Below are 17,295 nucleotides of genomic sequence, written 5' to 3'. Positions count from 1 at the left end.
GGTCGACACTAAACACCGTGCATTCCACGTGTAGCACCTAACCACTAAACTAACTAATAATAAAGTGCCCCGGTCTCGGCCACCCAGGGACCTGAATGCCCCATAAGCCCACTCCGGATAGGTAAGGCCGGCAAGTTGACTCCAGCCGATGGAAGCGCCCACCCTGTTGCAAACCCCTATATTAAAGGGACAATGAAGCATGAAGTGGTCCATGCTTTCCAGCGTGTCCCCGCACTCTTCTCGGTGACATCCCCGGTCATCAGAGTTCCTACACTTCAAATTGTCCCTCACATATAGCTTCCCCTGAAAGCAGCACCAAGCCAAGTCCCAAAACTACTGGGGGATCCTTTTCATGTTTAAAAGATACAACCCCACCCTCAGATCTTGACCTGGTCAGTCCCTGAGCGCCAGAGGCTTCTGGAAGTGGGTCAATAGAACCCTTTTGTCAAGAAACTGCCTTGACTGGGTCCTGATCTCCCACACTCCCAGACCCCACCGACGTATCGCCTTCAGAGTCGGGGTAGCGTAAGCTGGAAGATATCTATGGGGCGTACGGAGGTCCTTCACTCGCCCTCCTCTCTCCCATTCCTGGAAGAAAGGCCGAAACCATTCCCTGCAGGAGAGTACCCATGGAGAAGCCCTCTCTGACCAGAGGTTAGCGATGTTGGCTTTCAAGAAGGTGTTCGTAAAGAACACCACAGGGTTTACCATAGATAAACCCCCTAGTCTCCTCATGCGGTACGTAACCTCCCTCTTGACTAGGTTCACCCTGTTCCCCCATAACAGTTGGAAAAACAGGCTGTAGATCCTAGTGTAGTAAGCCTTTGGCAAGATACATACGCTGCCCAGATAGATAAAGAAGGGGAGCAGGTACGATTTGATCAGGTGTACCCTTTCCCTGAGGGTCATAGACCAACCCTTCCACTGGTCCACCTTCTGAGCGGCATCCTGGAGCTTACCATCCCAGTTTTTGGTGGGATAATCATCCTGACCGAATGTGATGCCTAAGACTTTTGCTGATTCTTGGGGCCCTGGAAGGGTGTCTGGGAGATCAAACGTGGGATCCCCCCCCCTCCCAGCCAGAGACTCTCACACTTATCTCGGTTGATCTTAGACCCGGATGCCTCCGAGTAGCGGTCCACCTCCGACATCACCACAGCAACCTCCTCTCTCCGAAAATAGTGACATCGTCAGCGTATGCCACCACTCTCTGGGTGACAGCCAGCTCCGCCAGACTCATCCCGACTCCCGCCAATGGTCCACGACTCACCCTCCTAAGGAAAGGATCGATCGCAAACACGGGCTCAAAGGACAACCCTGACCGACTCCGGACCCCACCTCAAAAGAGCGGCCAGACCACCCGTTCACCAGCGGGAAACTCTCTGCCCCTGCATACAAGATCTTAAGCCAATTAACAAAAGTACTCGGTAAGCCATATCTCAGGAGGATGGACCAGAGGTACTCGTGGTTCACCCGATCAAATGCTTTGGCCTGATCCAGGGACAGCAAGTACCCCTTCCAGAAACCTGCACTACTCCGCTCCACTACCTCCCTGACACTAAGGACAGCACTTAAAGGAGTAGTCCAGTGGTGACTCAGTGGTGAGCAACTTATCCCCTATCCTAAGGATACAGGATAAGTTGCAGATCATGGGGGGTCCGACCGCTGGGGCCCCCTGCGATCTCCTGTATGGAGCCCCGACACCCCGCGGGAAGGGGGCGTGTCGACCTCCGCATGAGGCGGCGGCCGACACGCCCCCTCAATACAACTCTATGGCAGAGCCGAAGCGCTGCCTTCGGCATTCTCCGGCTCTGCCATAGAGATGTATTGAGGGGGCGTGTCGGCCGCCACTTCGTGCGGGGGTCGACACCCACTATCTGGGCCGAGAGCCGGGGCCCCGTACAGAGAGATCGCAGGTGGCCCCAGCGGTCGGACCCCCCGCGATCTCAAACTTATCCCCTATCCTTAGGATAGGGGATAAGTTTTTCACCACTGGACTACCCCTTTAAGGTGCTTCGGCCTGGAACAGTGCAGTGCTGGGCCCCCGAAAGGAGCCAGGGTGAAAACTTCACCAACCGATTAAACAGTATCTTAGCCAGAAGCTTCCTGTCCGTATGGAGAAGAGCTATGGGCCTCCAATTCTCAATACGGCTGGGATCTTTACCCTTTGAGAGAAGAATCAGGGCTGACCTCCTCATTGACTTCGGCAGAGTGCCCGAGGAGAGACACTCATTGAATACCTCAGTCAAGAGGGGAGCTAAAGACTCCTTAAAGGTCCAGTACCACTCGGATGTTAAGCCATCCGGACCTGGCGACTTCTTAGGGGCAAGCACCTCAATCGCCAGTCTCACTTCCTCTTCCCTGATTTCTTCTGCCAAAACATCAAGAAAGGGGTCTACCCCTGGCTCAGGAATGGTTTCAGCCAGGAAAGCCGACATCCTGTCTCGATCTAGATCCTTCCTCCCCAAGAGGTGTGAGTAGAAGGATCTGACAACCTCCAAGATCCCTGATCTGGACCGATTCAGAGATCCTGTACTATCAATCAGTCCTGAAATGATTTTACTACTCACTGACATCTTACAGTTTCTGTAAGGATCGGGCGAGCGGTACTTCCCGAAATCCCTCTCAAAAACCAAAGATGCATGCCTATCGTACTGACACCTCATCAGCAAGGATTTCACTCTGGAGATATCCTCTCGGCTACCTCCAGTCGAAACGAGAAGCTCGAGTTTCCTCCTCAGACCCTGATACAAGCGGTACCTGTTCAGGGACCTGAGACCCGAGAGCTGGCGGAAGAACCCCGCAACCCGCTTCTTGAATATCTCCCACCACTCTGACTTACTACCACATAGGTCCAGTAAAGGTACCTGACTGAAGAAAATCCTCAAAGGACTGTCTTATCTCCGCTTCCTCCAGGAAGCACGAATTCAGCTTCCAATAACCTTTACCCATCCGGGGGGTCTCTGAAACATTCAGGGAAAACAAAATCATACAGTGATCGGAGAACTCCACCTCAACCACGGACACTGTGGAAGAGACGGCTTCCTCCTTTAAATAAAATCTGTCTATCCTAGACCTGCGACTACCTTGATGATAGGTGAAACCCGCGTGGCCTTAGGGGCTCCGGATGTGGGCGTCCTCTAGGCGAGCTTCTCTAGCTATGCTAATCAGTGCCACACTATCGCAAGTCAGCGGACCATTGGACCTCTTCTATCTTGGGACCTCGTGACATTATTGAAGTCCCCTCCAAAGATCACCTGCCGACTCGTAAAAAGAAAGGGCTTAATCCTCATAAAGAGATCTTTACGGCCCGCTTAGTTTGCGGGGCGTAGATGTTAATGAGCCGGAGCTCTTGTCCCTTCATGAAGACATCTAAGATCAGGCACCTCCCCATTTCTAATTCAATAACCCGTCAGCATTCAACAGGAGCTGTAAAAAGGACTGCCACCTCACTATACAGCTCAGCTGCAAGAGACCAGTGGGAGGGACCACGCCTCCACTCTCTTCTGGCTTTTACCAGAGAAGATAGATCTGACAACCTGGTCTTATGTCAAAAGAAAATGTCGGCTTCAACACGGCCGAGAAAATAAAAGGCTGCAAATCTAGCCGTATCAGACTTTATGCTGGCACAATTAATAGATGCCAATGGGGCGAGTGCCGCCATACAGGGTGATTAAATTAGACAGCCACACCCTTTACTTTTTCTTTCCTTTCTTTTTGGTCCCCTCATCCCCCGAAGAAGATGAGAGGATAGGATCACTCTTTGATCTTTTTTTGGGCTCGGATAGATCCATATTGTCCCCGTCTCCCTCCGGCCCTGGTCTAGCCCTGCCCTCTGAGTAAGGTGCCTCAACAGGACAGGGCCGAGTTCCCCCCAGAGGCTCTTTTTTTCCTAGGCACCTTGCCCTCACCTTCCCCCTCCAAGGAGGGGGAGGAGATGGTATCGAGGATGAGGTACCGGTTTCACAGATCAATCAGAGGGGGGGGGGGCAGCCAGGCTTCTGTTTTAGACCTGGCCCGTAGTACCAGGAGCTTCAGAGGGCTCTGACCTCTTCTTTCTCCCTTTCCTTTTGCCCTTATCTTTCTTTTTGGGCCTCACCCCACTCTCCTCATCCACACTTTCATAGTGGGAGGAATCGGAAGGGTCGGCCATATTGCCTTCCTCTCTGTGAAGTCTTCTGATCTCCTCATCCAGCAAATTCTCCCCCAGGGCTTCAGCAGTTACAGGGCCAGCTTCAGGAGCAGGGACTGAAGCTACCCCTGCCACCTGGGCACTCTCCAGCTCCCTACTCCTTCTACGATTTTCTTCCTGCCTTACTTTGGCAGGGCCCTTTTTCCTCCTCACTAGCCCTGTTGCGCCCCCATCCCTGCCCTTACCCTCCCCAGCCGAGGCAACTTCACAGCTCTCCTCAGCTCTCTCCACGGGCAAAGGGGCTAGGACAACGGCTGAAAGGGTGTCCGAGGACACCACACAGGTGACACCGGATCTGCTGACAGGATGCGGCCAGATGACCCACCCCGCCACACAAAGCGCAGACCTGCACAGTACAGGCTGCGCTAAAGTGGGTGGGGCTGCCACACCTGTGACAGACCTTAAGTTGCCCCTGATAGAAGACCTGAATCCTTTCACGTCCAAGGAAGGCGGCTGATGGAATGTGGGCAACCGTATTCCCTGAACGTTTGAGTTTGACAGAAAACGTCCAGGCCCTGGACCAGATCCTGTGCTCATCAAAGTTTTTCTTGGGCATGTCCGTCACATCCCCATACCGTCCGAGGCAGGTCATGATGTCATAACAAGAAAGTGACTCGTTACGGGTCAAAATGGTCACTTTCTTGACAGAGTTCTGACGGGAAATCGCCTTTACAGAGAAATCCTGCCAGCCAGGCTCGTTCTTCGCCACTTCGTAGTTTGACCAGAAGAGTTCAAGACCCTCTGGCCTAACGAAACTGACGTCAAACTCAGACGACCCGCAGGGGTGAATCAGGGCAAAGATGTCACTCGCCCTGAATTCAATCTGAAGGAGGAGCTCAACCCTTTAGCGCGAGGTGGATACGCATCCTCGCCCCTCCAAATCTGAAGGACCACATTCCTACGGTTATTGTCCTGCCCGGGTGTTGGGAGGGACAAGACCACCTCCCCATTCCGCTCTCGGAAAGCCCCCAAACCGTGCCTCTCTATCCAGAAAGACAGGTCGACCTCACCCCTTCCCTCTACCTGTATTGACCTGTCGCCCCTGCGTAGAGCCTCCAGGAGGCGCTGTTGCAAGTGGCCTCCAGAGCTGGACGGAGATGGGGACCCCCCTGAACCCCCGGTAGTGACTGCTCCTAGGAGCTATGCCAATGTCACTGCCGGGGGTTCAGGGGGGGGGGCAGCAGGACCAGACACACACCTAGACCCAGAACCAGACCCAGAACCATTAATACCACCATTCACACCACTACTCTCATCATCTTTATTTCCTTTCATGCTAGACTTCCCATTCATACCTCTACCTCTACTACTACAACCAACATTCCTTCCACTGACACTTCCACATACACCTCTCTCATCCACAACACTACTACTCCCATCATTCTCATATCTTGCACTCATAGCATCCTGCCTAACAAATTCTGGGCTGGCCGGGACCTGTAGTATTGCTGGCTTTAAATAGCTTTTCTGTTCTGACTTAGCCGCTGGGGTCGACGCTAATGGCGCCTTCTCCATGGGTGATGTGACTTCCGGAGTTTGGGGCTGCCTCTCCGAGCGCACCCCAGCTCCTCCCACAGCGCCTGGACTTAGTTTGCCCGGCCGCATGGGCTCTGCCACTGATCTTGGCACCCAGAAACTCCCCCCCCCCTCACAGAGGAGTGCCCGCAGAACACACAGTACTTGGGGGACCGCCCCCCGAGCATATGGACCCACCACTCTCTGCCAGCGGCACCCGGACACTCCCCGACCTCACAGGGGAGTGCCCTGCAGCATCAGCAATGCCCACGGCACTCTGGGAACCGCCCCCGAGCACACGGCAGCATAGCTTGCCTCGCCACTGCCCCCCATGAGCCCATCCTGCCCCTCCCTACCGGCAGGATGGGTGGGCTTCACATCTATTGCATCCACAGCCTTTCCTGACACCATGCTGTACCCCCCATGCTGGCTCCGTTCCAGCACAGAAACAGGGTCTGGCAATCTGGGGGGCCCAGCAGCCTGAACCAGCTTTGCAGCTGGCCCAGACTGCTGGAAAGGAACAAATACATACTGTACAGATTCTTCGGTCTTTTGCTTTTTAGCTTTCCTCTTCACTGCCACATCATCACATAAATCATCCCCAAAAGTAAAATTCTGGAGGTGGGCTGGGGACTCCTGCATGACTATAGCCCTCAATAAGCCTCCAGCCTCACTCTCCACATCCTCCTCCTCACTGTCACTGGAAGGAAGTGCCACTTGGGCTGGTTCAATGTAGCTGTCCTGGGTGGTCTGGATATCCCAGGGAGCAGCCACAGGCACAGCATGTTCCTTCACCCTCTCCTCCTCTTTTTCATCACCACCATCCTCATTTTCTTCACTGCCACTACTCTCCCAAGCATCCGCCTCCACCTTACCTGGGGATTTCGTGGCGGCAAACCGGTCTTCATTCACCAGCTTTTCCCGGAAAAGACTGCTTCTCTCCAAGAGTCCCGTGCAGGTCTTCTCTGGCAAACCTTAGCTCCTTACCACACTACTCATATTCTGAAAAGCGTGCAGTCATGCGGGAACAGAAGGTCTCGCTGGATTCCTTGGCTGCTCTTTCAGCCCACATCTCAATACTCATCCTCCTTGCCTTCCTTCCACTGGATCTCTGGCTGGCACCCGTAGCGGGAGGAGCAGAGCCTGCATTGCTGCAGACTCTGCTAGATCTTCTTCCTCCAGCCAGAAAAATGTCTGTCGCTGTTTTCTCTCCACAACCCCCCCCCCCCCCCCCCCGCAAGCCTGGAAGAACGGGGAATGGAGGCCCTGGGCTCCATACAGGGAGGCTCTCCCCAGGAGCCTGACACACTCCTGGGATGGCTGATGGATCACGTGCTCTGGTCTGATCTGATGGAAGTTTGTGGAGCTCAACAAGGGACACACCCGTACGCTGCTCACACTGAAAGTGCTCCGGACTGCTGTGTTCACAGGATGTGCTCTCTTCTGACACCTCTGTCCATGTCAGGAACTGTCCAGAGCAGGATAGGTTTGCTATGGGGATTTGTTCCTCCTCTGGACAGTTCCTAAAATGGTCAGAAGAGAGCACTGTGGTCAGAGAGGAAATTCAAAAAGAAAATAATTTCCTGTGGAGTATAAAGCAGCTGATAAGTACTGGAAGGATTAAGATTTTTTTAATAGAAGTAATTTACAAATCTGTTTAACTTTCTGGCACCAGTTGATTAAAAAAAAGGTTTTCCAGTGGATTACCCCTTTAAGGTCAAAATGGTCTGAGTCCTTAAGGGGTTAAATTATTTATTCATAATGTTGTTACACTATCCCCATAAGACAGTGTTTTTACAATTATTATTGTGTATTTGAGGAAGATGATTGACATTGTTCCCTCCTTGGCTAATATGTTTCGCTCACAGATGATAATACAGTCATTGGAAAATCAGCGCTGTTTACTTAGCTGTTGCCAACGGAATATTTGAAGATATGATTTACGTGTGTTCCTACCTAATGTCAAATGCTGCTTGAAGGTATAAATTGAGAGCCCTATTTCCTCCATATCATAGCTCACAAACTGACTTAGAAGAAAATCCAGATTTAAAATCCAACACTTAAAATGAAGATTGTTGTTGTGTTTTTGGTGGTAGCTGTAAGCAGCTGTAGTGGACTACTAGGTAGTAGTAAAGCTCCTGCAGGCGGTGATCTTCTTCCAGGTAAATCTTAATCATATTTCTGGAGGTCATCTTGGAGATGTTAAAGGCAGAACTGTATTCATCAAAGTATATGTAGAAGCAGTTGGTAACCATACTGTACTAAAATACTTTAGAAATACATAGCAAAAAAGTTGTAGTATTTTACACAAAATTGCTGAATATTGCTGTTATTTACCTATTTTGTTCAATCTACTTTTTGTTGCAGATTCTCCAAGTGTTTCATCTCCTTGGAATATCTGTATGATCAATGCCCTGAAGGTTCTGTATGAAACTTTTCTTTGTTTATTCCAAATCTTACAGTATTTTATATGAATCAACTGTCATGTGTTTTTTTTATCTTTCTCTGTCAAATTGGATATAATTTATATTATTCACCTGAACCTTTCACCTTATTTGCATTTATAAGATCATTTTCTAATAGTGGTATATCCGACAGAATTTATGTAGATTACTTCTCAGCCTTATGGGTTGTGTAATCTTTAAAGACAAAGTCACTGTTCTATCACTGAATCTCTTTATTTATTTATTTTTGATAGGACTCACAAGAACTTCTTTTACAACTTGCAACATTAATGTGCACCTATGAAAAAGGAATGGTAAGTATATGTATTTACAATATATATGTGGTATGGCAAGGGGGGGGTGTAGGGCAGATGTTGTTATCCTAGGGGCAGATTGTATTAACCCCTTGTGTTCGTGACATCAGGGCGTGGTTTAGCCTTAACCACCCGAAGGTAAACCGCTAGATTCTGGTCTAGGCATGGGGGCAATGAAGGCACCTACGCAAATTACAGACAATGGTAGCTTTACTGAGGGTATGCAGTACAGCTAGGGCCCAAGGAGGTGACCAGTGACACAGAGACCTCGCAGGTTTGCTGGGACTTGTAGTAGACAGGAAAATTTAGTGCAGGCCACTCTGAGTAGACAGAAGACTTGACTGACAGAACTGTGACTTTAGCTTACTTCGCATTTGACTTGTAGCTGCAGAACTTGACTTAAGGCCACCAATGTTCTGCACACACTAAGACAACTTGACTGCCCTGGACCTCAGAAACAAGAGAGAAGCTAGCTCCACCCAGGGTTTATATGGGGAAGACTAGCAGGGAGCCCATAGGTCACCTTAGGGGTCAGCTGGTCACTAGTACCTCCTGGGTAACAATCACATGGTACATTTATTAAAGTCACAACACACAATAAAATGCATAACATATTTACATGGGGAAAACAACTACTGGGCCACTATATATATATATATATATATATATATATATATATATATATATATATATATATGTATATATATATATATATATATGTGTGTGTGTTTAATTCAATGTCTAGGCTCACAAACAGTTCATGCATTTGTTTTATTGATCAAGCAGAATGGAAGAAAAGTGTACTGCTTTTTATTTAATGATACATTTTTACATTGCTATGCAGCAATACAATAATGATTTGTTAGTGGTGCTTAACCCCTTAAGGACGAAGCCCATTTTGACCTTAAAGGGGTACTCCGGTGGAAAACTTATTTATTTATTTTTTTATCAACTGAGGTCCGAAAGTTAAATAGATTTGTAAATGACTTCCATTAAAAAATCTTAATCCTTGCAGTACTTATTAGCGGCTGTATACCACAGGGGAAATTCTTTTCTTTTTGGATTTCTTTTCTGTCACGACCACAGTGCTCTTTGCTGACACCTCTGTCCATGTCAAGGACTGCCCAGAGCAGGAGAAAATCCCCATAGCAAACATATGCTACTCTGGACAGTTCCTAAAATGGACAGAAGTGTCAGCAGAGAGCACTGTGATCGCGACAGAAAAGAAATCTCAAAAGAAAATAATTTCCACTGTAGTATAAAGCTGCTAATAAGTACTGGAAGGATTACGAATTTTTAATAGAAGTTATTTAGAAATCTGTTTAACTTTCTGGATGAGAGCATTTTTTGCAAATCTGAGCACTGCCACTTTAAGCATTAATAACTCTGGGATGCTATCACTTATGAATTTGATTCCCAGATTGTATTTTCATGACAGGTTCTATTTTATGCTAGTGGTACATTTTTTTTCCGATACTTGCATAATTTCAATACTTGAAAAATGTCATGAACATTTAGAAAATGTTATCATTTTTCTAACTTTGAAACTCTCTGCTTGTAAGGAAAATGGTCATACCAAATCAATTATATGATAATTCACATATGCAATATGTCTACTTTATGTTGGTACATATTTTTACTTTTTAAAGACATTAGAGGGCTTCAAAGTTTAGCAGCAATTTTTAAATTTTTTAGGAAAATTTAAATATCTGAATTTTTCAGGGATCAGTTCACTTTTTAAGTGAATGTGAAGGTCTTTATGTTAGAAATCCCCCATAATTAACCTTATTCCGAAAAAAACACCTCTCAAGTTTGTTAACTCTTTAGGCATTTCACAGGAATAGCAGCAAAGTGGAGTAGAAAATTCTAGATCTCAATTTTTTTACACTAACATGTTATTGTAGCCCCATTTTGTTTTCATTTTTACAAGAAAAAGCCCCCAAAAATTTGTAAACCAATTCCTCTTGAGTGAGGAAATACCTCATATGCGGATGTAAAGCGCTCTTTGGGTGCACTACAAGGCTCAGAAGGGAAGGAGCAACAATGGGCTTTTGGAGAGAGAATTTTGCTGAAATGGTTTTTGAGGGGCATGTCATATTTAAGAAGCCCCCATAGTGCCAGAACAGCAAAAAAAAAAACTAAAACAAAACACATGGCACATTATTTGGGAAACTACACCCCTCAAGGAACATAACAAGGGGTAAAGTGAGCCTTAAAGGGGTAAAAAAAAATAATTTTAATCAACTGGTGCCAAAAAGTTAAACAGATTTGTAAATTACTTCTATTAAAAAATCTTAATCCTTCCAGTACTTATTAGCTGCTGTATACTACAGAGGAAAATATTTTCCATCTGACCACTGTGCTCTCTCACCTCTGTCCATTTTAGGAACCATCCAGAGCAGCATATGTTTGCTATGGGGATTTTCTCCTGAGTACCCCTTTAATACCCCACAAGTGATTGACGAACTTTCGTTAAAGGTGGACGCGAAAACGAAAAATTTGATTTTGTTCACTAAGATGCTGGTGTTAACCAAAAAAAATTCATTTTACAAGGTGTAATAGGAGAAGATGCCCCCTGAAATTTGTAACCCAATTTCTCCTGAGAATGGATATACCCCATATGTGGATGTAAAGTGCTTTGGGGGCGCCCTACAGGGCTGAGAAGAGAAAGAGCGCCATTGAGCTTTTGGAGAGAGAATTTGGTTGGAATGGAAGTCGGGGGCCATGTGCGCTTACAAAGCCCCTATTGTGCCAGAACAGTAGACCCCCCCCCCCCCCCACATCTAAACCTATTTCGGAAACTACACCCCTCACGGAATGTAATAAGGGGTGTAGTGCGCATTTAGACCCCACTGACGTTTGACAGATCTTTGGAACAGTGAGCTGTGCAAATGAAAAATAAAATGTTTCATTTTTATGGACGACTGTTCAAAAAATCTGTCAGACACCTATGGGGCGTAAATGCTCACTGTACCCGTTGTTATATTTCTTGAGGGGTGTATTTTCCTAAATGGGTCACATGTGGGGGGAGGTCCACTGTTCTGGCAGCATGGGGGCTTTGTAAATGCACCTTCACTTCCAGCCAAATTCTCTCTTAAGAAAATTTTTTTGCTCTTTCTCTTCTGAGCCCTGTAGTGCTCCCGCAGAGCACTTTACATTCACATATTTCCATTCTCAGAAGAAATGGGGTTACAAATTTTGGGAGAATTTTCTCCTATATTCCCTTGTGAACATGAAAAATTTGGGGTAACACCAGTATTTTAGTGGAAAAAGAGAGCATACTGTGTTACAATTTTTGGGGGCCTTTTTCTCCATTTACCTCTTGTGAGAATGAAAAGTAAGGGGCAACAACAGCATGTTAGTTTAAAAAAAATTTACACTAACATGCTGGTGTAGACCCCAACTTTTTGTTATCATAAGGAGAAAGACCCCCAACATTTGTAGCAATACTCCCGAGTTACGAAATACCCCATATGTGGCACTAAACTGTTGGCTTGAAATACGACAGGGCTCCAGAGGGAGAGAGGGCCATGCGAATTTGAGGCCTAAATTAGAAATTTGCATAGGGACAGACCCGCATGCAAGTGTTACACTTGCCGCCACCACCAAAACTACCCTACGGCACTGTTTCCAAACAAGGTTGCCTCCAGCTGTTGCAAAATTCCCAGCATGCCTGGACAGTCAATGGCTGTCCGGCAATACTGGGAGTTGTTATTTTGCAACAGCTGGAGGCTCCAATTTGGAAACAGTGCCGTAAGAGATGTTTTTCATTTTCCTGTGGGGGGGGTTGGGATTGTGTAAGGGTGCATATGTTTAGTGTTTTAGTTTTTATTTCGTGTAGTGTAGTGTTTTTAAGGTGCATTCACACGGGCAGAGGGTTAGAGTAGGTTTCCCGCTGGGAGTTTGTGTTATGGCGTAAAATTTGCCACATCTCAAACTAGCAGCAGGAAACACACTACAAACCCCCACCTATGTGAATGTGCCCTGTACATTCACATGGGGAGGTGGGGTGCACAAACCTCTAGCTGTTGCAAAACTACAACTCCCAGCATGCACTGATAGCCGAAGGGCATGCTGGGGGTTGTAGCTATGCAACAGCTGGAGGGGCACAGTTTGGATACCACTGTGTAGTGGTCTCCAAACTGTGGCCCTCCAGATGTTGCAAAACTACAACTCCCAGCATGCCCAGACGGTCCAGGCATGCTGGGAGTTGCAGTTCGCCAACATGTGAAGGGCCAGATGCTGCAGAACTACAACACCCAGCATGACTGACTGTCTGTCCATGCTGGGAATTGTAGCTTTGCAACATTTGGAAGGCCACAGTTTGGAGATCACTTTATAGTGCTCTCCAAACTATGGCCCTCCAGATATTGCAAAACTATAAATATCAGCATGCCCAGACTGTCCAGGCATGCTGGGAGTTGTAGTTCAGCAACATCTGGCCCTTCAGTTATTGCCAAACTACAACACCCAGCATGCCTGGACTGTCTGAGCATGCTGAGAGTTGTAATTTATCAACATCTGGGAGGAGCACAGTTTCCAGACCATTATATAGTGGTCTCCAAACTGTCGACCTCCAGATGCTGCAAAACTACATCAACCAGAATGCCCAGACAGCTAACGGCTGCCTGGCCATGTTGGGAGTTGTAGTTCTGTAACATCTGAAGGGGGTCAGTTTGTGCCCGCGCACCACCAATCGCCGCCTGCTATCTGACCTGCTCACCGCCGCTGATTGCTGCCTGCTGCCCGCTCCGTTCCAACCATCACTGCTGCCCTCTGCTCCTACACTGGCTTCCCCTACTCTGCTCGGAAAACCATGGGTGGGCAGAGCACCGTAACTAACCTTTGAACCCCCACCACCCCATCTGATATTGATCGGTCGCTTGCGACCGACCAACAGCAGGGGATAGGAGGAGGTGGCACCCTTGCCACCTCACTCCTATCCCTCAGGGTTATCGGGGCCGTCTGAAAGCCCCGATCACTCTTATTTTCTGTGTGATCGGGTAAGCCTGGAAAAAATGTTGAATCACGGCGATCACCGTCATGGGGGGAAGGGGACGGTTTGTCAGGAACCCCCTAGGCATTGCCACGGGATGCCTGCTGAACGATTTCAGCAGGCATCCCATTCCGATCACCACCCAGCCCTCCACCCAGGACACAAGGGCGTACCTGTACAGCCTCCGTCCCCAACAGGTTAAAGGGGTACTCTGGTGGGTAATTTTTTTTTTTTTGATCCAACAGATTTTAAAATTACTTCTGTCTAAAATCTTGAGCCTTCCAGTACTTATTAGCTGCTGTATGCTCAAGAGGAAATTGGGTTTTTCTTTTGAGTCGACCACAGTGCTTTTTTGGTTGAAAAACACTGTCTTAGACTGTCTAATCTTAGTTTACACTGTCTAAGAATTAGACAGTTTAAATGAATCTGGGCCAATATGTTTGTAGAAAAGTCATAAAGACACAATACTTGAATGCTACCAAGTTTGAAGGGGTACTAAGGAGGGAAAACATTTTTTTTTTCAAATCAACAGGTGCCAGAAACGTATACATATTTGTAAAATACTTCTATTTAAAATCTTAAGCCTTCCAGTACTTATTAGCTGCTGTATGCTCCAGTGGAAGTTGCGTAGTTCTTTCCAGTCTGACCCCAGTGCTCTCTGGTGAACCTGATCTTATTACTATGTGAGGAAGGGGGACTGAGAGTCCTGCTGTGTGAGTGGGGGGGGGGGGGGCTGGAGAGGGGAGACCTGTTATAAGGGGGGGCTGGAGAGGGGAGACCTGTTATAAGGGGGGGCTGGAGAGGGGAGACCTGTTATAAGGGGAAGCTGGAGAGGGTAGACCCTGTTATAAGGGGGGCTGGAGAGGGGAGACCTGTTATAAAGGGGGGGGGCTGTAGAGGGGAGACCTGTTATAAGGGGGGGCTGGAGAGGGGAGACCTGTTATAAAGGGGGGGCTGGAGAGGGGAGACCTGTTATAAGGGGGGCTGGAGAGGGGAGACCTGTTATAAAGGGGGGGGGGCTGGAGAGGGGAGACCTGTTATAAGGGGGGGCTGGAGAGGGGAGACCTGTTATAAGGGCGGCTGGAGAGGGGAGACCTGTTATAGGGGGCTGGAGAAGGGAGACCTGTTATAAATAGGGGGGTGGAGAGGGGAGACTTGTTATAAAGGGGGGGCTGGAGAGGGGAGACCTGTTATAAAGGGGGGGCTGGAGAGGGGAGACCTGTTATAAAGGGGGGGCTGGAGAGGAGAGACCTGTTATAAGGGCGGGCTGGAGAGGGGAGACCTGTTATAAAGGGGGGGGCTGGAGAGGGGAGATCTGTTATAAGGGGGGCTGGAGAGGGGAGACCTGTTATAGGGGGGGGCTGGAGAGGGGAGACCTGCTATAAGGGGGGGGGGGCTGGAGAGAGGAGACCTGTTATAGGGGGGCTGGAGAAGGGAGACCTGTTATAAAGGGTGGTGGAGAGGGGAGACCTGTTATAAAGGGGGGGGGCTGGAGAGGGGAGACCTGTTATAAAGGGGGGGGCTGGAGAGGGGAGACCTGTTATAAAGGGGGGGGCTGGAGAGGGGAGACCTGTTATAAAGGGGGTCTGGAGAGGGGAGACCTGTTATAAAGGGGAGGCTGGAGAGGGGACACCTGTTATAAGGGGGGGTCTGGAGAGGGGAGACCTGTTATAAAGGGGGGCTGGAGAGGGGAGACCTGTTATAAAGGGGGGGGGGGCTGGAGAGGGGAGACCTGTTATAAGGGGGGGCTGGAGAGGGGAGACCTGTTATAAAGGGGGTCTGGAGAGGGGAGACCTGTTATAAGGGGGGGGCTGGAGAGGGGAGACCTGTTATAAGGGGGGGCTGGAGAGGGGAGACCTGTTATAAGGAGGGCCGGGCTGGAGGGGGGAGACCCTGTAATAAGAGGGGGGGGGCTGGAGAGGGGAGACCTGTTACAAAGGGGGGGGGGGTCTGGAGAGGGAAGACCTGTTATAAGGGGGGGCTGGAGAGGGGAGACCTGTTATCAAGGTGGGGGGGTTAGAGGGGTGACCTGTTATAAGGGGGGTGGCTGGAGAGGGGAGATCTGTTATAGGGGGGGCTGGAGAAGGGAGACCTGTTATAAAGGGGAGGGGCTGGAGAGGGGAGACCTGTTATAAAGGGGGGGGCTGGAGAGGGGAGACCTGTTATAAGGGGGGGCTGGAGAGGAGAGACCTGTTATAAGGGGGGGCTGGAGAGGGGAGATCTGTTATAGGGGGGGCTGGAGAAGAGAGACCTGTTATGAAGGGGGGTGGAGAGGGGAGACCTGTTATAAAGGGGGGGGCTGGAGAGGGGAGACCTGTTATAAGGGGGGCTGGAGAGGGGAGACCTGTTATAAGGGGGGGCTGGAGAAGGGAGACCTGTTATAAAGGGGGGTGGAGAGGGGAGACCTGTTATAATGGGGGGGCTGGAGAGGGGAGACCTGTTATAAGGGGGGCTGGAGAAGGGAGACCTGTTATAAAGAGGGGTGGAGAGGGGAGACCTGTTATAAAGGGCGGGGCTGGAGAGGGGAGACCTGTTATAAAGGGGGGGCTGGAGAGGGGAGACCTGTTATAAAGGGGGGCTGGAGAGGGGAGACCTGTTATAAAGGGGGTCTGGAGAGGGGAGACCTGTTATAAGGGGGGGCTGGAGAGGGGAGACCTGTTATAAGGGGGGGCTAGAGAGGGGAGACCTGTTATAAGGAGGGCAGGGCTGGAGGGGGGAGACCCTGTAATAAGAGGGGGGGGCTGGAGAGGGGAGACCTGTTACGAAGGGGGGGGGGGGGTCTGGAGAGGGAAGACCTGTTATAAGGGGGGGCTGGAGAGGGGAGACCTGTTATAAGGGGGGGGGGCTGGAGAGGGGAGACGTGTTATAAGGGGGGGCTGAAGAGGGAGACCTGTTAAAAGGGGGGGCTGGAAAGGGGAGACCTGTTATAAAGGTGGGGGGGTTAGAGGGGTGACCTGTTATAAGGGGGGTGGCTGGAGAGGGGAGACCTGTCATGAGGGGGCGTGGAGAGGCGAGACCTGTTATAAGAGGGGGGAAGGCTGTAGAGGGGAGACCTGTTATAAAGGGGGGCTGGAGAGAGGAGACCTGTTGTAAAGGGGAGGGGGTCTGGAGAGAGAAGTCCTGTGATAAACAGGGGGATGGAGAGGGGAGACCTGTTATAAGGGAGGGGGCTGGGGAGGGGAGACCCTGTTATAAGGGGGGTCTGGAGAGGGGAGACCTGTTATGAATGGCGGGCTGGAGAGTTAAGATCTGTTATAAGGGGGGGCTGGAGAGGGGAGACCTGCTATAAGGGGTTGAGGTGGAGAGGGGAGACCTGTTATGGGGGGGGGCTGGAAAGGGGAGATCTGTTATACGAGGGGGGGTTGGAAAGGGTAGACCTGTTATAAGGGGGGCTAGAAAGGGGAGACCTGTTATAAGGGAGCGGGGCTGGAGAGGCAAGACCCTGTTATAAGGGTGGGGCTGAAGAGGGGAGACCTGTTATAAGGGGGGGCAGACTGGAGAGGGGAGACCTGTTATAAAGGGGGAGGGGGTCTGGAGAGAGAAGACCTGTTATAAAGGGGGGGCTGGAGAGGGGAAACCTGTTATAAGGGGGGGCTAGGGAGGGGAGACCTGTTATGAAGGGGGGGCTGGAGAATTAAGATCTGTTATAAGGGGGGGGGCTGGAGAGGGGAGACCTGTTATAAGGGGGTGAGGTGGAGAGGGGAGACCTGTTATGAGGGGGGGCTGGAAAGGGGAGATCTTTTATACGAGGGGGGGTTGGAGAGGGTAGACCTGTTATAAGGGGGACGGGGCTAGAGAGGGGAGACCCTGTTATAACGGCGGGGCTGAAGAGGG

The 17,295-nt window shown here is 49.6% G+C and overlaps 1 protein-coding gene across 5 annotated transcripts in view; it reads left to right on the top strand.

The window, feature by feature from the left end:
* The window catches only part of LOC130369567 (ranaspumin-like), a 120,696-nt gene that overhangs the window by 20,405 nt on the left and 82,996 nt on the right, over window positions 1-17,295 (top strand). For 2 of the 5 annotated variants that reach the window (XM_056574964.1, XM_056574969.1), the window contains exons 1-3: window positions 7,760-7,869; window positions 8,075-8,127; window positions 8,406-8,465. In XM_056574964.1, coding sequence (XP_056430939.1) covers window positions 7,773-7,869; window positions 8,075-8,127; window positions 8,406-8,465 — 210 coding nt within the window. In that variant the 5' untranslated portion in view covers window positions 7,760-7,772. Of the gene's footprint in view, window positions 1-7,585; window positions 7,687-7,759; window positions 7,870-8,074; window positions 8,128-8,405; window positions 8,466-17,295 lie in introns of those variants that run through there. The other 3 variants (XM_056574967.1, XM_056574966.1, XM_056574968.1) reach the window with 2 other exon arrangements.

This window comes from Hyla sarda, chromosome 4 (assembly GCF_029499605.1).
Source record: "Hyla sarda isolate aHylSar1 chromosome 4, aHylSar1.hap1, whole genome shotgun sequence".
NCBI lineage: Eukaryota > Metazoa > Chordata > Amphibia > Anura > Hylidae > Hyla > Hyla sarda.
Note: the sequence above shows the minus strand (reverse complement) of the source record. Positions and strands in the feature narration are given on the sequence as shown.